This window comes from Knufia obscura (genome assembly GCF_036327395.1).
Source record: "Knufia obscura strain CCFEE 5817 isolate CBS 148926 chromosome Unknown scaffold_13, whole genome shotgun sequence".
Taxonomy (NCBI): domain Eukaryota; kingdom Fungi; phylum Ascomycota; class Eurotiomycetes; order Chaetothyriales; family Trichomeriaceae; genus Knufia; species Knufia obscura.
Window position 1 is genome coordinate 311,121 of NW_027042699.1, and position 19,824 is coordinate 330,944.

Genomic DNA, 19,824 nt, shown 5'->3' on the forward strand with positions numbered 1-19,824 from the left:
CGCTAGGAGCCTGAGGGTACGAAATACGTCGAACATGCTCGAGCTCCCACAGAGTGCTGGAACTGGTTCAGCCACAATCAAAGAAACGAAGGCCCAGCACACTTCGGAGCGAAATGGCTATGGTGACCATCGCTGAGGCCACAAGTACGAGCTAGTCGGGGTGGATCAATCGACGTGGAGGTTTCAGAAAGGGAAACCACGGGAAATGGGCGACAAGCTCAGTTTTCTAGTTCTTTTCACGCCAACTAATCAGCAAAGCCAAATGCTCACACTATGAATACCGAAACAACTGGAGGTGGCCAACCACTTGTATGATAATGGTACCAAAATGGTACAGGCATGCAGGACCCGCATTGTCAGGGAAGCTCAATGCACGATATTCGGGTCCGTTCTCACCATCTCCTTGTGAGACGAAGAGCCTGACTCACCAGGCCGACCGGCGAGGTTTGCTCAAGGTTAATTATGCGGTTCTCCTCGTTCTCGGCGTTCGATACTCGACAGCCACGGATTGAGATCTGGCCAGGTAACATGGGAGCAAGAGTGCATGGCTGCCAAGCACAACCCCTTTGTGATCGCAAACAATGCAGCAGCCGGCTTTCATTGTTCTTGTTCAGAGCTTCTTTGTCTTTGGCACCTGAGAAACAACGAGCCCTGTGATCCCTGTTGTTGGTCGTCACAGCCTGAGCCGCATGACTTTCAGATAGGCGAAGCACTCCAGGTACGAGTATAGGGTCTTATGCATCTGTGCCAATAAGCTACGAAAAGAACATTCAACTCTGTAACCTGCAGCAAGCTCGACGACATCTCGGCTCTTCCTCAACCCCTCGAAGCTCAGATATGGCCAAGGCTGACTTTAGCCTGGCAGCCTGTGCCCCGGACTACACCTCAACCTTCATCCTACTGATTGGTAACTCTCAGAAACGGCTTACCATTCACGAACACGTTCTCTGCGCTCAGTCGAGCTTTTTCCGTGAGAAATGGCAGCACAGTCCAAGGCTTGGCAACACTTTGAGCCTCTCCTTTCCTGATATCGACTACGAGGCCATGCAGGTTCTAGTTGACTGGTGCTACCGAAAAGAGACTGCTCTAAAGAATCCCTCTGTGGATCCCAAGAAGGACGGCGATAACCCCAACAACATCCGCAGGAATCAACTTGCGCAGGTTCACCTCTTGGCTACGATGTTCGGCATGCCGAGGCTCGAGGACGACTTGACAGACCAGTTCCGCAAGCATTCAAAGGGCCGAAATATGGACCCTGTCACGGTCAGAACCGTCGTTGATGGTCAACTACCGCTGTGCGGTCTTCTCAGGTTTATTATCCACGACCTGGGTTACTACACCTCCGAAAATCCCCAGAAGTATATGAACCGCCGCAATCAGTGGTCAAAGGCAATAACTGACCTCGTCGATGGCCATCCAGTCTTCGCACAAGCCATATTCAAGGCTCACATGGAGTTCCTGGCTGACGAAACCAAAGAACATCCCATCACGCAGCCGATTTGTTTTTACCATAACCACGCTGACGATGATGAGAGTTGTCCTGCCAACGTGGCTACTAACGACGAAGATACTAATGATGAGTAGGACGATAATAGTGAAGTAGTAAAACCTACGATACCTAGAATCAGCCTGTGTGTAGCATAGCACGCTGCTCGGATCATTGGTAGGTCCAGAAGACAAACGCAGATTGTGCTGCAGACATGTTCACGGAGCAATCATTTTGCTCTCTCTCAAAGAACTTCGAATGATTAATTGGCTAAAATCTATGTGTTGCTCTGATGCCTCGCCATGGCAACTGTCTCAGGTAAAGTGAACCCAAGATCTGTCCATTCTGGGGGCAAGGTAGTCTCCGTCTCTCTCACTGCTTAGTGTCATCATGATCAGTACTAGTAATCACATCCTTCCACTCTTCCAACAGCTTCAACGTCTCCTCACACTTCTCCTTCATCATCGCATAGCAATCACTTCCCAATGGCAACCTCAATGGCACATTGTCACCGCTCAACACATCAACCATAACCTTCGCACCTTTCTTAATATCACCAGGCTGATGGTTATCATAAGCATCCATCATTTCCGCCATCTTCCTCGCCGCAGTCCCATCGTACTCCTTGATCCGACTCTCATCTGTCTTCCGATTACCTGGGTTAAGGAAATTCGAGCGGAAATAGCCTGGCTCCACACAGCATACCTTGATGCCGAAATCTGCGAGTTCGTCTCTCATAGTCTCACTGATACCAGAGACGGCCCATTTCGAGGTCATGTACATGCCCATGCCAGGGGCAGCACGCCACGCGCCAATAGACGAAAGGTTAGCGATGGCACCGGAGCGTTGAGCGCGGAAGTAGGGCAAGATTGCACGGGTGACATTTATCAGCCCGAAGACGTTGGTGTCGAATTGACCTTGCGTCTCTTCTGGAGTGAGTTCTTCAAAGGTGCCTTGCAAGCTGTAGCCGGCGTTGTTGATGAGGTAGTCGATGTGGCCGTGAATTTCGTGAGCCTGCTTGGCGACGGACTTTATCTTGTCCAAGGGTGCAGTTACGTCAAGTTCGAGGATGTTTGCGCCGGCTAATTTGAGGTCGGATAGCTTGGAGGCATTGCGAGCTGTGGCGATGACTTTGTCACCGCGGGAGAGGATCTCGTGGGTGAGGGCTGCGCCGAAGCCGGAGGAGCAGCCGGTGATGAACCAGACTTTGGATGATTGTGACATGGTGGTTTGCGGTCAAGTAGTTTGATTTGAGCTGAGTTGAATTGGACTGTCTTGGATCGAACTGTGTTGGATTGGAATTGTGTAGTTGTGACCTGCAATATCAGTGGCATTGGTTCTGTGTATATATACTCTGTACTTCGGCATTCGCACTGATCGTCTTAACGAACTGTATACTTCGTTACTTGGCTGCCAGTGGTTCGGGCCAAATCATCATGCCGACAAAATCCGCGAGCGGCTCCTTGGCCTGCGTTGTAGTCAGCGGCTACCATGCTTATTGATACAGCAGTCGGGCTGAGCTATAGTTGCACGGCCGCTAACACCGCGCGCACTGTAGTGAAGCCAATAAGTCAATGTCAATCGTCTACTCTGTATTTGTTCTAGTGAACGAGTTAGGTATGAAGTCGTGGAATTAACGGCCAATGCCCGCATTTACGCTCGCCCTGCCAAGATTGGGACTTTATCGAGCGCGAAGACGAGGCGCGAATGAGACTGGTCGGCGCCCGGACTTAACCGAAGGCGGCCGCATGCGGGCGCATACAATCGCACCAACGCAAAGCTTCCTTCTACTCACTCATCACGTCTGTAGGTATTTCCGATCTGTTCAATTTGTTAACTCCATGGTATATCTGAATCGTCATGAGACTGTACTACTCTCGAGCGTTCCAAGGCCAGAAAATCAAACCTGGCCGTCGCGATCAGATAACGCGGGTTTCCTGATTCTCGGGCACGCTACATCTCAAGATACAATACGATGAAAATGTGAAATATCACGTCTATATCATAACAGTGACATGAGGTATGAAATGGAGTAAACACACTCTGCATTCCCACAACATACCGTAGGTACACAGAGACGCAACCTTCCAAGGTCTGTAGACGATTTCTCTCCTTTTTTTGCAAAGTTCTGTTGTTCTCCCCATATCCTTCTTCTACTGACCCAGGTCGCACACCAACCACAATGGCGAAGCATCGGATCACCCATATTCCAGCAGAGGTTCGCCTCCTAGTATACAGACACATGTTCAGATCCACGCCATACTCTCTCAACGACCTTAACAAAGACCATGCCAAGTTTGAACAACGATACCAGAAAGACTTCGCCGATTTGAAGCACCTGCTCAACCTGCGTCTGATCAACAAACAGACCAATCTCGAGATTAGCGCCCTTGTCGAACGGGAGGCAACCGTCTACATCTGGAGAATCTTTGGCGATTCAACACCACGTCTAAGCAATGGCAGCCATCTGGCACGCTTGGATAACGTGATTTGCTTGGCCATGGGCATTATTGAGTTCGAACCAGTACAGCAACAGATTCAAGATGAGTTCTCTGGAGGCAGGCGACTGCGCACGTTGTCAGTTGGTGCGGCGTCGTTCGTCTCAGGGATTGGCAACCGAGGTAGGCGGAATTGCAACCTCGAGGAATATATTATGTCGCTAACCAACCACTAGACCGTCTCATCACTTTCCTTTACTTCGGCCTGCAGTACGCTCAGAAGTTGTCTTTCACCATCGCACCATACGGCAGAACAGTAGACGACAACTGCAGCGGTGCAGTCCTCGTCGGTGACGCTGCTACCGCATGTGTCGTTACGATCAAGGAAGGCAGAAGGTTCGTCACAATCGAAGGGTTGACGAAGGGCTACACCGACGTTGTGAAGGATCAGCTAATGACATTGAATATGTTCCAGGCAGGATCGGAATTTGTGGTCGTTACTGTTGTGCCGCGAGGAGGATCAAGGCGTGTGTTCGTCAAGGAGTAGCAACCTGAGTTCAGAATCAGAAGTTGATAGATGGGATGGAACGTGAAAGGAGTGTAGCAGTCTACATTTCCTATTGATTGGGCTTGGAGCGTTTGGCTAGCGCTCCTCTAACCAAAAAATATCTTTTACCCATAACAACAGCATGATCACTAAATTGACTGACAGGCATATCTCATGGCTAGTTTGTACTCTACAATAGATCCTCGAAAGCACAGTGGCGCACAGATGTGGAAGATCTTGACGATTCAGTCAAGCCCTAGACGGTCGGCCATCCGAGGCATGGTTGCGCTCTTCTCCGGGCAGCTTGCACGCTTGACTATTTCGTGCCTGAATGCCCCGTCAGATTCACACCTAACGGACAAGGGTGGCTGCTGACTTATCTTGCTGCAGCTAGTCTACTGTAGCGTGCAGCTCAACTTGCAGCTTAACATAGGTATAATAGGTCAGCAGTGAAGCAATTCAGCGGGCCACAGTCTTAGAGACCCTGTTTCGAGGTTCCGGAGGAACCCAGAGAAGCCCGCAGGGAACTATACGCACAGCCAGCCAAATTGATGAACCATGTTTACCGTAGATCACGCTTAACCCCGGTGGCGGTCACAAGCCTAACAAGGCCATACCGACAGTATTTCACGTGCGAAACTGTAGAATCAACGGACAAGTCCGGGCACTCGACTTGCTTGCGACGTAACCTGGAAGTACTGCCTGTTCTTTCCCTTGCTTCTTTGATTTGGTCGGGCGTCGAAGCTGCCAATACCCAACATTTAGATAGATATCCGGGGTAGGGTAGACATACTACCATTGCAGGAACAGCACGGTAGTCGTGCAGAGATCTATCATGTGTTCTTGGCGGCTGATAATGCTGCACTGGTTTTAAGCAATAAACTTGAGACCTTGACATCTTTTTATCTGACCATGGATTACTTTCTGCAACATCGCACGTACAACTCATGTCGCCTCGTTATTCTAACCACCAGATGCCACCGATTCTGCTTTCACGAAAGTCTTACTTGATCGAGATTTGGGATAACTAGTCATGACCATGATCTTCGTGCCCTCCAAAACCCCGTCAGCCGCCATCAATTGGTCCTTGACATCGTCCGTGTACATCCTGATCAAGCCGCGTATAGTGACACCTCCATTCCTATCGACAGTAACTTCACAGATTCTAGGAATAGGACCTCTGAATATCTCGTGGTCGGTCATGAAAGCTGCTGGAGCCATCGAGAACTGCAATTTGTGGGAGGATACCTTGCCAAGTCGGAGGATGGTATCGAGGTTTGCTTGTGCCGGTTAGTATGAGGCAGTGATGAGATGAAGCGCAAGGTGACTTACCTTTGTTTAGTGGCCCCGACACATACTTGTGCACCTCCAGCCTCAAGGTCTGTAGAGCACGTCTGCCATCTAGTTGACGGCACAGAGCACGTTCGAAGCTAGCGAAGCGACGAGGGTATATGCTGGTGAAGAGCAGGTTCCCAAAGGTATTGAGGTCTCTGAGACTGGATGCTTCCCTAGCTGAGCACAAAGAGCTGTACTCAACCAGCAAAGTCGCTTCTTGGTGAAGTAGAGCCTTGATCTCTGCATGGACTTGTTTGCATGCCAGCATGATGTTAAGAAGATGTGATGTTTGATTGGTGTCGGGTGTGTAGACGTCGTCCATGAAGCATTCGACTCTCTTGTCTTGGATACCGGTTATGGGGTAGGAGCTTCGGCATTCGAAGAACAGTCGGTATGTTATCAGTCGGAGTTCGAGGGGTATGTCGAGCCACGTGAGTGCCATGACGGGGTTCGTCTCGATGCCACGTTTTTGACGTGGTACAAAGGAGCTATTCTGTACTGTTAGGCTCTGTAATGGCACACAGGCGGCAAACCGGTTTCGGGCCACTGCAGTCATGTGCATGAAGGAAAGAGATCCAGAGGCCAAGACTAGGTGCTGGATCCGAGGCACGTATCGGGGTGTATATTTGAGATTATTGAGCAATCGACAGGCATCCATTATGAAAGGTGTTTCGGATAAGAAGATTGGAGTCACTTCCGATGAGACGCCTTTGCTGACCAGCAACAGACTGATGCACTTATGTCTGGCCATCTCATATGGTTCTTGGCAGCAGTTCCGGTTGATGCCCCGACGCGGTTTGTGATAGCGCTCTCCTCCGTTGCTGCTGTATGATCTGTTTGATTCACGGTGGGTGGCGCCGGGAGCATGGATGGTCACGGGCGTAGAGCGGAATAGGTGCTTGTAGACCATGAGTCGTACCTCCGGCGCTATGTCGATAAGCCAACTCTTTTTCGTATGTCGACGGCATGCCATGTTGACGACGTTTGATCTCTGTTTAGGGGCGTCAACTCTGTAAGCAAGTCAGTTTACCAGGTATGATGTGTAATGTGCAGGAATGAAGAAGTTGTGTTGGCATTTAGCCTCTTTTGCAAGACTTTGGTATGTGTGGCCTATATATCATCGGACACTATACCCTCTTGAGCTAGTAATATATCACGCGCTACCAGCGCTCAATCGAATATGCTCTTACTGTACCAGGTATTGCTGCCCGCCCCACGTCTGATATGCCAAGACACCACACCCTCAGGCACCTTTATGCTGTCTGCGACAAAATAGTTTTGACAGATCGCTTGCTGCTCCCGCCTCGAGGCCAGGTATTGACTGCCGTAAAGACTGTTCCAGCGGGAAAAGTATCCATACCCTCCAACTGATATCTGACCTCATTCACCCATCTCTTCGTAAGCCCCTTGATCATAACGTTTCGTACTTGGTCAATGGTAATTATGCATATCGTGGCAGCAATGCCACCTCTATTGAACTCGTCCTTTCGAATCACAGAAGCAGGCACCATAGAGAAGACCAGCTTCTGAGCGTGGTGCAGGCCAATTTGGAGGAATGCTTCTAGACTGCCTAGCAATGTGTTAGCAACGGTTATGACAAGGGTGAAGATTTGGGTACTGCTGACCTTTATCATCAGCCGCAGACACAAAGAAGTACGTGTCAACTGATAGCGATCGAAGGGCTTGCGGCACTCTGGAGTTTTTTCTTAGTTCAACGTCCAATTTCTGTGCCGCAGTCAGAGAGTCGACTTCTGCCATCACATCGCCGAACACCGTCGCATATTTGACTTGTGTAGGGTCCTGCGCCGCTGCCTGTCGGAGACCATAAGTGACCATTATAGTTGCATCCTTCCACAAGACGTCTTTGACCTCCAAGTGGACCTGTCGGCAGATCAAAAGCAAACTTGCGAGAGTGGGACGATTCTGTCGGTCGGAGAGATAGTCTGTGCCACAGTCATAGGCGTATGCACCTCCTCGCAGGGCTCGCAAATCATACTTTCTGGTGTGAAGGAACTGTCGGTAGGTCTTCAGGCGAATCTCCGTCGGAAGATCGAGCCAGGTCTTTGCCATTGCGAAGTGGTTGTGTGTCAGTGGTCGTTGGTCAAAGACTGAAGAATCCACGAAGGTATTGATATATACACTCACGGATCTGCAGGCTCCGTAAGTAGGGGGGATAAGAATTTTCACTTACATTATTGCTTCGAGAGTGAAGAACAAAATCTGTAGCCTAGCTAAGTATGACTGAAGAAGAATGCCTTTCCTGCAAACCTTGCTGCTTTGTCGCACTGACGATAGCTGAGACTCAGACATGAAAAAGCGACGTCCAATATCTGCGAAAGAACTCATTGAGAAAAGCCGTGGAAGGACGACTCCTGCTTGTTCTGGCAAGACGCACCTTCTTTGGTCATTCTTTCTTCTTACAACAGCTAACAACGAGTTACGCTTGGTGCATGGCGGACGATTTCACTCCTTCCAAGGCTCGATAACAACCTTGAACCCGCTGTTTTCTCCCTCATTCACCATCTTGATTCCTTCTTCAACCTTTTCCAACCCACCCATAGACTTACCCGGCAACCCTCTGATCCACCCACCCTTCAGTCCTTGCTCCAGGAATCCAGGCTGCTCCGGCTTTCCCATCAACCACTCGACATGCTCCTGGTTCTCTGGCGCTTTGTTCTTGAAGAAGTGCATTTGTGCTTTGAGAAAAGGAGGCAGCTCAGGCATACCGGGACTAAACTGTGCCGTCACCGGCAAGAGTGTGAGCAGTTTGATGTCTTCCCTAGTCTGCTCGTGCTGTACCGCAGCAATTTGTGTAATCGGCTTGATACTCTCTGGCAGACTGATCGTGTCATGCCAGAAGGCGATTGGCAGAAACTCGATGACCTTGCTCGCAACATCAGGATCGTTCCGGTCAAAGACATGGTCGGCTCCTAGGTCTTTGACAAGGTCAAAGTTGTGCGGGCTGCACGTAGTAACGACCTCGTATCCTGCGAGCTTAGCATAGCAAATGCTTAGCGCTCCCATTGCACTGCTGCCGCCCCAGATCAGAATCTTTTGGCCCTTCGTTTCAGGCTTGGCCGGTGGGACTGGTGGGCGGTCCAACCCGAGAACCTTGAACAGCGCAGCACCTGGCGTCTGAGTATTTAGTGCTACTGCGTTGACGAAAGACAGGTCTTGTCCGATGCTAATAACTTCGTATTCTTCTGCTATAGCATAGCGCTGGAAACTGGCTCGAGCAGGGTCGCCCCCGTTGGCATAGTTGTTGAGGCCCGCGGCAACAGGGTCGCCGACTTTGACCTTCTTAACGTCGGAGCCAATAGCATCGACGATACCAGCGCATTGGGAGCCGAGGATGCCCGGATACTTGAATCTAGGCATAACTTGGGTGTAGAACTGTTTTGCTTCCGCAGGCTGAATGGGCGCTGCCATGACCTGCAAAGATACAATGTGTCAGCGTTGTTGCTGAGACTTAAGCAAGGCGTTGATGAAAGAAGTGTGAAACTGGTCACAGTGGAACTTAGCCGAACAACGTTCACACGTTCCTTACAACGCTTTGGGTAAGATGATGGTCGAACCTTGACTCTGATTTCTCGTGGTCCTGGCTCCGTCACATCTGCTTCTTTGACAGTTATTGGACCTTTAGGCTCGAGCTGCCAAGCAGCGAGGTTGACTGTGTTCGAGGTCATGATGATTTAGCAAGGTCGAAGGTAGGGGTAAAAGATATCAAACGTTGGTGTAAGAGAGATCCGCGGTTGAAGTGAGCGAAATCGAAACTAGACCCTGTTGTTATTGAACGGTGAATGCAGGTTTCACTGGTCGAGACTTATATTCTTCTTGGGATGGTTCTTCCCACTGAGCATTAGCGAGGGAAGCAGTAACGGCTAAGAAAAGCCCATTTATAATGTAGACGTTGTCTACTTCGGACGAACAGAACGGACGGAGCCTTGTCGTCCTCCCACACCTCTGGTTTTAGTTAATCCGCCGATCAAGCAATAAATCAGTGATGAATTTCAAATAGCGGTAGCATATGGGGCTGCCTTCTTCAGGCGTGCCGTTGTCGAATATGCACCAATCATGGTTTCTTGCACCTCGTTGAATTCATGCCAGGAATAGCCCTTAATTCTCGTAGAGTCACAGAAGGAATTGCTAACACCAGAAAGGATTCAGACCGATGCACGCTGCTGCTACTCTTGAGGCTGCGAGGTGAAGGGCACTGAGATAATATCACAGCTAACGAAGAACAAACCGAGACCCCAGAAGAGCTACTGCTTAGTAAGCAAGCGAGATGAAAATACAGCAACTTTTGCGAAATACATAAACAATGAACCGAATCCTTAGAGGTAGAAGAGTGTCTGTCCTACGCATGCGAGATACTGACTGATTTCCGATGTTTTTGGTATTATGCTATCTATCTCATGTATGATAGCAGTGTCATGATTCTGAAGCTCCATGAGCATTCGGTTGAAGATGTAACCATACCATGGTCGATATTTCATGCGTCTCAATCTCGGGGTATCTTGAACAGAACAAAAGAGAAATCGCACACCCAGTGAACCACAATAGTCCATGAAGATCACCAATACTCCGCCCACTCAAGTGATACAACATAAGTCGGATGTGCCAGCACCTCTAGAAGAACTTTTGTGACATGAAGGATGGGCCGCGTACTGCAGACTGCGCGTGGGCAGTTTAGGCAGCAGTAGCCTCAGCAGTATCCGTCTTGTCCTCCTCTTTTGTGCCGTTGGATTGCTGCTTCATGTATTCGTCGTAGACGTTCAAGGCTTCTTGGACCTTGCCGCGAAGAGCTTCATCATCATCGACCCTAAAGTAATGTTAGCAATCGTTCATTGACCGGAGTGGGAAATTCAACTTACAATCCGAGGAGCTCTGCGTTCTCCATCTCGAGCAGCATGCCAGTGATCTTGCCAGCAAGTTCTGGTTGCATAGCAGCAATCTTGGGGTAGATGGCCTCACCAAGCATCTGCTTCTGGGCTTGTGGGTTCATCGCAGCAAGGTTGGAGAGGGTGCTGGGAGCAGGTGCCTCGTCGCGACCTGGACCACCTTGTGGGAATTGACCGCGTCCTTGAGGACCACCTCGACCACCTTGTTGTGGGAAGACACCTCGGCCAGCCTGGGGGAAATTGCCGCCACGTCCAACATTCTGCATGTTTGGTGGCATCTGCATGCCCATCTGACCACGACCAGCACCACGACCCATCTGCTGAGCCATTTGCATTTGTGGGTTGTAGCCGTTCATCATGCCTGGCTGGGCCATGAATGGCATCTGACCTGGCATACCGAAGTTGGGAGGGAGCTGCTGACCCTGAGGCATACCTCGTCCACCTTGTGGGAAGCCGCCTGGGAATTGACCACGACCTTGTGGCATGCCTGGCATCATCATAGCCTGCTGACCTGCGAATGGCACGCCTCGCTGAGCACCTGGAGGCAGGAATTGCTGACCAGGAGCACCATAGAACATCTGTGGAACATAGGCGCCGCCCATAGCAGCGGTGGCAGCTTGCTGCTGCTGTCGGAGAGTATTTCGTGCTGAAATACTGGCCTCGAGCTGGCTCTTTCGGACATCCTTTCGCTGAGCAAGGGCAACATAGAGTGGCTTGCCGTTGACCATCTTCTGGTTCATCTCAGAGACAGCCTTGGAAGCCTCGTCAGGGTTGCTGAAGCAAACGAAACCGAACCCCTTGGACTTGCCGAAGGTTCGCTGAATGGTCTTGCCATCCTTCTTGATCTCCTTGACGTCCTCCTTGGTCTCGTCCTTGTCCTCTGTGGTCTCTTCCTCCTTCTTCTCCTCTTCAGCAGGCTTCTCCTCGTCCTTCTTGTTTTCCTTCTCTTTATCGGAGTCGGGGGAGACAGGTCGGTCGGTAGTGTCACGCATGACCTTGGCAGAGGTGATGGTGCCGTAGGTAGCGAAGATGTCTCGCAGCTTTTCATCGTCGACATCATCGGCCAAGTTCTTGACATAGAGGTTGACACCCTGATACTTGTTGGCCTTCTCCATGCGGGCAGCCTCGTACTGCTTGCGCAGCTCTTCCTCACGCTCATGCTTCTTCTGAGCTCGACCGACATACAAGTTCTTGCCCTTGAAGTCCTTGTCGTTGAGCTCATCAACAGCCTTGGAAGCAGCTTCGTGATCAGTATAGTTGACGAAACCGAAACCGCGGCTCTTGCCCTGGTCATCACGAGTGATGGCTGCAGAGATGATGTCGCCGTATTTCTCGAAGAGCTTGCTGAACTCATCGTCGGTAGCAGACTCGTCGATGTTCTTGATGTACAAGTTGGTGAAGTTGGCCTTCATCTCGTCGAACTTGCTCTGTCGGTCTCGCTTCGCAATGTGGTGACCGACATAGACTTTCTTGTCGTTCAGCAACATGCCGTTGACAGCCTTGATGGCGTTGTTGGCAGCCTCAGCAGTCTCGTAGTGGACGAAACCATAGCCCTTGGAGTTGCCGAACTCATCTTGAGCGACCTTGCAGGAAAGGATGTTGCCGAATTGAGAGAAGGTGTCGTGAAGAGCCTTGTTGTCAATGGCGTTGTCAAGGTTCTTGATGAAGACATTGCCCTGGCCAGTCTTTCGAAGAGCAGGATCTCGCTGAGACCACATGATTCGGCAAGGTCGGCCCTTAATGATAGTGTAGTTCAGATCTTCCAAGGCACGTTCGCCGTCTGCGATATTGTTGTAGTTAACATATGCATAACCGAGAGAGCGACGGGTGACTGCATCACGGCAGACACGGATTGAAGCAACCTGGCCGATGGAAGAGAAGAGCTCGAAAAGCATAGCCTCGGTGACAGAGGGGTCAAGTTCACCAACATAGAGGGAGGCAGAGTGAGCGTCATTGGGGTTGGCAGAGGCTGGGGTCTGATTGTCGTCGGCAGCACCGTCGACCTGAGTGTTGATGGCAGCAGCGCCATTCTGAGCTGGGGCCTCAGTGCCATTTTGACCCTCGGTCGGGTTGGTAGCGGTTTCAGCAGACATAGTTGCTGTGGTTGGTCAGACACCAATCTTGGGACTCGAGACTGCGCTTCCGTAGATTGCAGGAAGGACCGACCTTTTCGTGCGGATGGATGAAATTTGTGTATGAAGAAGGATGATAAGTCTAGCTGAGATATCGCACAAAGCTATGGAATGTCGTCGTACCTTTGATGTGGATTAGTCCTGAACAAAGACGTCGTCGCAGGCAAAGGAGGTGACGGGCTTGTGCTGCGATGACTTACTTTGCGACCTGGGTTTTTCTGGATTTTCTGAGTTTTTTTGGGGCCACGAATGTTTTAGCGTAGGGGTACGGGCAATAAAGGATTGCAAGCGAGTGCTGGCTTACAACCACAAAAAGATTCGAGACGGTTTTTGACAAGATGTGTATCTGAACAGAAGCGTGGATGGTTTTCAAGAACGATGGCAGGCACTCAAAAGATTTCCACACGGAACTAACTGGAAGGAGCTAGCGCTGGTGCCTTCTGTTGGACCAAGTTCCGTTGCGGCAACCGCGACCACGAACGCCTCAGCTTCTAACCACAGGTATGGACGTTGTCATTCATGGCCAACGGCAGTCACACTTGGATCAGAGGAGTCGCTCGAGCATCGTTGGATGATATGAACTACTGATCTCGTCCCATGCATGTGTTGCGTGATGCACGAGAAGAACTGCTTGATGAAAGGAAGCTATGTGTCGCAGAGTTAGTCCGATGGACGCCTTCTTCATATTGTCAGGCCATGCATGTTCCTGAGCTGAACATATACTGCTCCAGCTTGAACAAGTCGGGCACACTCTCCGATGGCTATGTACAACTAGCGTCGCCTGCTGTGTGAACTCACTAACGCGTCATCGCCGCCTGTTTCGGAGCATCGCTGTCAGCCACACCAGGGCTATGGGACGTCCGTACCCTCAGAATGCCAGGAGACGGAACTTGCAGGGGAAGAGGCCACTTTAGATGCCCTTTACTGGCAATTCCTGGGAAGCGGGCGGGACACATCTTGGTACACCATAACACGAGATGCACAATACCCTCACTGCTCGTCAAAGTCGACTGGCTGTGACATGTTAGAACTTCACATGATTCAAGCCTGTTCTAGGAAGCGATCACTGCCTTGCTCGGCAATCTTGAGGAGTGAAGTGTGCTCAATACATCCAACAACGGAGTGCAAGGCAAACACATAACAAAGCGTTCCCCTTGTGCAGCCACGATTAGCACAAAGCCGCATATCCAGCTCACAGTCAGGTTCAAGTATTTGAGGCACCTAACTAGTGTCACACGAGTTTACGCCCACAGGTACAAAAACGAACCAGCTGCTTCAACATCCTGATCGTCTCGAAACCCATAGTTGCGAAGATGGAGGACGCCCGCAATGATAGGATGCAGGTGGCTCAAACGACAACAAATACCGCACCAGAGCAGATTCGTCAAGCGACGAAGAGACTCCTTTGCTAACAAGACTTAGAAGAGGGTCCGCGCCTGTCACGAGCAAAACAGTTAACAAGCGACCATCTACGCCTACCCCTTCGCAAAACACAAGGGTCGAGCGTTTCGTATCATCACCGCCGCCCACCAATGAAGAGTTGCCTTATGATGCAACGGTCGAGACCACGCTTCGTTTCGCTCGAGCTCGCCTGGCGAGCCCCCAGTCTTCGAAAAACGCCTTGGCACGCATACCAAGTACACCAAAGGTCGACTCGCCAGGTCCGAGCTGGTCATACCTCTTCCCTCCACCACAGTCAAGCAACAAACCGATCGACAAAGGTGAACACGCTGGAGAACACAAGAAGAAGAAGCAACTCAGTGTAGCAGAGATGAGAGAGAAAATTGCTGCTGACGGTGAAGAGCGAATGAGGTGCATGCGTAAGTTTCTCTAAGCTGCCTCGAATAGCTTGACGTGACATCACCGTAGTAACTCGAATAGGTGTGTATCGCGCGCTGGCCTCAATCAACGTCATCTATTACACCCTTCTTTCCTCCTTACTCCCTGTTTTGGTCTGCGCGAGCTCTACTCGAGTCATGATACGGGCGCATAGGCACTTCTGCGACCACCACGTTTCCCCACAATCCTCGATGACTCGGCAATTGGCACGTGCTGGTGGGACTTCCACAAAGGAAGGGTGGGAGCACTGATCACCCCATGCACAAAGTGGCACAAGAGTACAGATTCTGGGTGTTCTCCTTTGCTTCTGTGCGCCCGTGCACCGAAGCAAGAGCCACGTCTCAGTCATCCCATGTGCGCGCTTTCCCAAACCAGCGTTCTCCCTTTGTCCATTGATTGGCGCCCACGTGTTGTCCGACTTTCACCACATGGCAGATAAGCTTTGCCAACCTCCCTCATTCTCTGATTCTATCTATCCTCTTGAGCCTCACACTGAAGTTTCGTCTTCTAGAGCCGCTACAATCAGTCTACAGAGCCGACAATCTGACATACATTGCACACGATACGCTAGCGCAAACAGCATCGGTTACAACATTCAACAATGTCTCCACTAAGGACAGCATCGCTCGATAGTACCTCCCGCAGGAACAGTTTCGATATCGACAATTGGAAAGTCATCTCTTCACTTAGGGAAACCTTGAGGAATACCGCAGCCGAACGCCAGGCCAAGAAGCTCGACAGACAGAGACAACTGGAATGCATCATTTGGAGAACGGGCACATGAAGTCTCTACCATCCACCGAGAGTCCACATTACCATCAGGCACATGGTCTTCATCAGCTAAACAGGGGGAAATGCTCAACAAGGAAACATGCCATCTTCTGTGCAAGCGCATGATCCATACAGATATGACAGGAAATTGTACGACAGCTTACAACACTTTTGCGGTGGATACCACGTCTGTGTGTTAAGCAGGCACGTCCGATCTATAAACACGACAGCCTATGTCAATTGCAGCTGAGTGTCCGAAAGCTGCCACGAACACCAAGTTCTGTGTCGGTGGTCACTACCTTCGAGCCGAATGGTCATGGTCGTCCTCGCTTCTGGACAACCAAGGGATGCACTTGGTCACTGGCTTGATCAGATGCCACGCCGGCCCACTCCCAGTCAATCTAGCACGAGGTTTTAATCTGGTGGGCAACATGGAAGTAGCTACACCACAGCACGAAGTGGCCTACGCGAGGGTCAATACGCCGCTTCGCCTACCACTATTCATTCAGGGTAGCGCTTCTAGAAAGCCGTACTGTATATATTTAGTTCAAATGGAACATACTCATCTCCCATGTCGACCCACTATTTGCAGTTCAAGCTCCCTGCCGCACAGCTTATCTACAAGCCCCATGCCTCCACATGTCATGCCATGATTACCTGCGCTTGCTATGGGACTAGTATCACATTAATCATCGACCTCCTCCAAGGCGAGAGCGGATTACTGTCAAAAGCCTGACATAAGCAGATGTGCTTCTGAGCTATTCCCGAAACAGTCTAGCGCATCGCGTTCCTGTTTGTCCCATGTGTACTGTAACACGTCCGTTCACCAGTAGATGAGTTGAAGCAATCAATTGGTATCAGTATCGTATTGTAGCTTTGACCCGCTAACATGCCACGATCTAACAATCCAGCCTCTAGGAAAAGCTCGCTGTCACCGTCGAGTTCACAACAGGAAGTGAGAAGCATCGATTGCCGGATCTCCCAACTTGAATTCACAACATGCAGAAGCAGTGTCAAAACTGTATCACTGTAAGATGCTCAGACTGCTTCTCGTGCCTCAGGATGCTGGAGCGTCCTGAGCTGGTCATTGTCCAGCCGTTCATATTGTGTCAGCCAAGTGGAAGTGAGCACCCATCTCAAGTCTTGCGTGGTCTTGGTAAGGACCAGCAATCCGCTCGGCAACGCGTATCTTTAGGCGGCAGGAGCTCAAGGTCAACACAGTACATGTTCGGAATTTGTGTTCCAATCCCTACAGTACTTCTCCGCAACCCATTGCTTGGCCTCACTTGGCAAACCGTACGAAGTTACGGCAGTTACGATTGTCGCGGACTGAAGCTCAGCAATGATGCAACGATATGGATAGCTGAAATTGAACTTTCCAAACGAAGCAGAAGACCATGTCTAACAGAAGTCCACTCATATGCTGCCATGGAACCATCTGCCCACAGGCACACGTGATCATACAATACCACATGGCAAAATGTGTGGAGCGTGCATTTAGCCTAAATGTGGCCTGGAGCTTCTCGATTGGTTGGTGTGAGCCTCCTGTCCCCCAGCTGCAGTCCGGGGTTGGGTCGCTCGCCTGACGCGCCACAGCCGTCCCAGCCGACAGACTAGATAAGCACGATGATGCCGCGCATTTCCTCAGAGACCTCTCATTTCAGCTTTCAACCTTCTCAGCAAACCTCTCCATGGTGAAAACTGTCCAAATGGCGCCCACAGGTGAAGGACAGGGCCTCTCGGCCAGACGAGCCCAGTTTGCCGGTCCTTCTGGTCTCAAAGGCATCATTAGCAATGGCAAGACATCGGCTATTGCGACCTTTGCGGCTCTTGGTGGTTTTGTTTATGGATGTGAGTCTTGGACAAGCATTGTATCCCGTCATGTGCTGGCTAACCTGGTTGTTCAGATAACCAAGGAATGTTTGGTCAAATTCTGACGATGACCTCGTTCATTAACCGGGTGAGCGTCCATCAGCTGTAGCAGCAAAAGCCCTGCTAACCTTCGGTAGATCGATCCTTACTATAGTGGAGCTACCGGTATCCAACAGGGCCTCCTAACAGCCATCCTCGAACTAGGCGCGTGGGTAGGAACCTTGATCAACGGGTGGCTGGCTGATGCTGTGGGACGACGTGTGACCGTCGTCATTGCCTGCGCTGTTTTCACCGTGGGTGTGATAGTACAGGCATGCACAGTGAACAAAGATTATGTCCTTGCTGGCCGTTTTGTGACTGGTATTGGTGTTGGAGCCTTCAGCATGCTGGTTCCGCTATACAATGCTGAACTAGCTCCACCAGAAGTCCGTGGCGCGCTTGTGGCTCTCCAGCAGCTGGCTATCACGTTCGGCATTATGGTTTCGTACTGGATTGGCTACGGCACGAACTTTATCGGCGGTACAGGAGAATCCCAATCTGACGCTGCCTGGTTGGTTCCCATCTGCATCCAGCTCCTCCCATCAACGGTCTTGGCTGCTGGCATGATGCTCTTCATGCCGCAGAGTCCCCGCCACTTGATGAACTGCGGACGCGAACAAGAGTGCTTGGAGACTCTGGCCCGGCTTCGAAGCACCACAACAGAGGACATAAAAGTGCGTGTTGAATTTCTCGAGATCAAGGCCGCACGCGAATTCGAACGGGCTCGCCTGACCGAGAAGTTTCCTCAATACCAAGATGGCAGCTTCAAGAGTAACTTTATGATCGGCCTGTACGACTATATGTCTCTCGTCACCAATAAGTCGATGTTCAAGCGAACCGTGGTCGCAGTGCTCACCATGGTCTTCCAACAGTGGAACGGGGTAAGTTAATGATTTCGTTAAGGAAAACACTTATGCTGATTGTATCTCCAGGTCAACGCCGTCCTCTACTACGCACCATTCATCTTCAACGGCTTTGGTCTCAGCGGCAGTACCACCTCCTTGCTCGCCACCGGCGTTGTCGGCGTCGTCATGTTCCTGGCCACGATCCCAGCTGTCCTGTACGTCGACCGCTTTGGCCGCAAGACCATCCTTATCGTCGGTGGAATCGGTATGGCCTGCTCTCACTTCATCGTAGCCGGAATCATCGGCGCTTACAGCGACAACTGGCCAGCTCACCGAGCAGCTGGATGGGTGGCTGTCGTCTTCGTCTGGTTTTATGCCATCAACTTCGGATATTCCTGGGGGCCAGTGGCGTGGATCATAATCAGCGAGGTCTACCCACTGGGAATGAGAGCTAAAGGAGTCAGTCTTGGCGGATCGTCGAACTGGCTGAACAACGTAAGCGATTCGATCACTACTCTCAGCTCTTGCACTGACAGACCCATCTAGTTCGCGGTTGCCATCTCCACATCGCCGTTCATTTCTGCCACACAATTCGGAGCCTTTGTAAGTTCATCCCTTTCCACCAACGGCGCCGGCGACGCTGCCGTCCTCCTGCTTGATCTTCAGGCCTAACGATACAATAGATCTTCTTCGGTGCCGTGACTACCGTCGGCGTTCTCTGGGTGTACTTCTTCGTAAGTCCAAATCCGTTAGAATATCTGAGACCTAGACTGACCACTCCTCCACCACACAGGTTCCTGAGACAAAAGGCAGATCACTCGAGGAAATGGACGAGCTCTTCGGCGAAGTTGGATTTGCTCAGGCCGATAGAGCGCGTAAGGAGAAGATTGAGCACGACATCGGCCTTACTGCTCTGTTGGGTGGTTCTGATATCACAATGGGTAAGAAGGATACCGGATCAGGTTCTGACAATCAGGACGGTCAACATCTGGAGAAGACTGCCCGACAGCCGCCTTTTAGTGTGGAGACCGTTGACTGAATCTGAGCTTTCTTGGTCACAGATAATGGCACTGTCGCACGACAATCCTCGGCTCGGTTGCCTGTAGGAAGACAACACATAAGATCCATAATTCAGAGTCCTAATACCTGGGATGGTCTCTGTCTCAATGCTAGATAGCTCGTGGGGCCCTCTTACACGAGCTGTGTCGGTACTTTCCAATCTCGCATTACGCAATGTTCGTTCGACGTGTATAGCACATCAACAGGATGGAGGGGTCAAGCAGATCCTGCTTGTGCCTTAGCTGCATATGCCTGCAGTCATAATAGTATTGTTGTTCGAAACGCTTCGACGATATGACCCATCCGCTACTCGTACGAAGGGTTCTCGAAGAGGATATGATTGCTCGTATTGAGCTCGACCAGAGGCTCTAAATCACGATTAGGGACACTTTGTCTAGTCTCCAGAGCACCATGTTCTTCGAGTGCTCCTGATATCAAAGTGAACAGCGATGTTGATTCGAAGATTCCAGCTGGAAGATGGTCAAGTCAACAATGTCGGTTCGTGCCTTGTGAGAACAAGCTTAGATCGAGAAACCCCCAGGACCTGTCAACTCGCAGCC

The 19,824-nt window shown here is 50.8% G+C and overlaps 8 protein-coding genes across 8 annotated transcripts; 3 read left to right on the plus strand and 5 right to left on the minus strand.

Moving 5' to 3' along the window:
- Window positions 1-113: 113 nt before the first annotated feature.
- PMZ80_009280 (uncharacterized protein) lies at window positions 114-1,584 on the plus strand (the record flags this gene model as incomplete). The annotated part of the gene is made up of 2 exons (XM_064877675.1): window positions 114-122; window positions 790-1,584. 2 exons carry the CDS (start codon window positions 114-116, stop codon window positions 1,582-1,584), a joined length of 804 nt encoding a protein of 267 aa, XP_064726400.1.
- Window positions 1,585-1,858: 274 nt separating this feature from the next.
- Window positions 1,859-2,710, minus strand: PMZ80_009281 (uncharacterized protein; the record flags this gene model as incomplete). Its single annotated transcript, XM_064877676.1, has 1 exon — window positions 1,859-2,710. One exon carries the CDS (start codon window positions 2,708-2,710, stop codon window positions 1,859-1,861), a length of 852 nt encoding a protein of 283 aa, XP_064726401.1.
- Window positions 2,711-3,668: 958 nt separating this feature from the next.
- Window positions 3,669-4,471, plus strand: PMZ80_009282 (uncharacterized protein; the record flags this gene model as incomplete). The annotated part of the gene is made up of 2 exons (XM_064877677.1): window positions 3,669-4,107; window positions 4,161-4,471. 2 exons carry the CDS (start codon window positions 3,669-3,671, stop codon window positions 4,469-4,471), a joined length of 750 nt encoding a protein of 249 aa, XP_064726402.1.
- Window positions 4,472-5,434: 963 nt separating this feature from the next.
- Window positions 5,435-6,779, minus strand: PMZ80_009283 (uncharacterized protein; the record flags this gene model as incomplete). The annotated part of the gene is made up of 2 exons (XM_064877678.1): window positions 5,435-5,751; window positions 5,804-6,779. 2 exons carry the CDS (start codon window positions 6,777-6,779, stop codon window positions 5,435-5,437), a joined length of 1,293 nt encoding a protein of 430 aa, XP_064726403.1.
- A 280-nt stretch (window positions 6,780-7,059) lies between these two features.
- PMZ80_009284 (uncharacterized protein) lies at window positions 7,060-7,876 on the minus strand (the record flags this gene model as incomplete). The annotated part of the gene is made up of 2 exons (XM_064877679.1): window positions 7,060-7,376; window positions 7,432-7,876. The coding sequence occupies 2 exons, from the start codon at window positions 7,874-7,876 to the stop codon at window positions 7,060-7,062; spliced, it is 762 nt and encodes a 253-aa protein (XP_064726404.1).
- Window positions 7,877-8,269: 393 nt separating this feature from the next.
- PMZ80_009285 (uncharacterized protein) lies at window positions 8,270-9,492 on the minus strand (the record flags this gene model as incomplete). Its single annotated transcript, XM_064877680.1, has 2 exons — window positions 8,270-9,238; window positions 9,382-9,492. The coding sequence occupies 2 exons, from the start codon at window positions 9,490-9,492 to the stop codon at window positions 8,270-8,272; spliced, it is 1,080 nt and encodes a 359-aa protein (XP_064726405.1).
- A 1,003-nt stretch (window positions 9,493-10,495) lies between these two features.
- On the minus strand, window positions 10,496-12,800 carry PAB1 (Protein phosphatase PP2A regulatory subunit B; the record flags this gene model as incomplete). Its single annotated transcript, XM_064877681.1, has 2 exons — window positions 10,496-10,628; window positions 10,681-12,800. 2 exons carry the CDS (start codon window positions 12,798-12,800, stop codon window positions 10,496-10,498), a joined length of 2,253 nt encoding a protein of 750 aa, XP_064726406.1.
- A 1,352-nt stretch (window positions 12,801-14,152) lies between these two features.
- On the plus strand, window positions 14,153-19,244 carry PMZ80_009287 (uncharacterized protein; the record flags this gene model as incomplete). Its single annotated transcript, XM_064877682.1, has 9 exons — window positions 14,153-14,214; window positions 14,262-14,659; window positions 17,046-17,300; window positions 17,357-17,409; window positions 17,459-18,241; window positions 18,293-18,700; window positions 18,752-18,808; window positions 18,889-18,939; window positions 18,999-19,244. 9 exons carry the CDS (start codon window positions 14,153-14,155, stop codon window positions 19,242-19,244), a joined length of 2,313 nt encoding a protein of 770 aa, XP_064726407.1.
- Window positions 19,245-19,824: the final 580 nt, after the last annotated feature.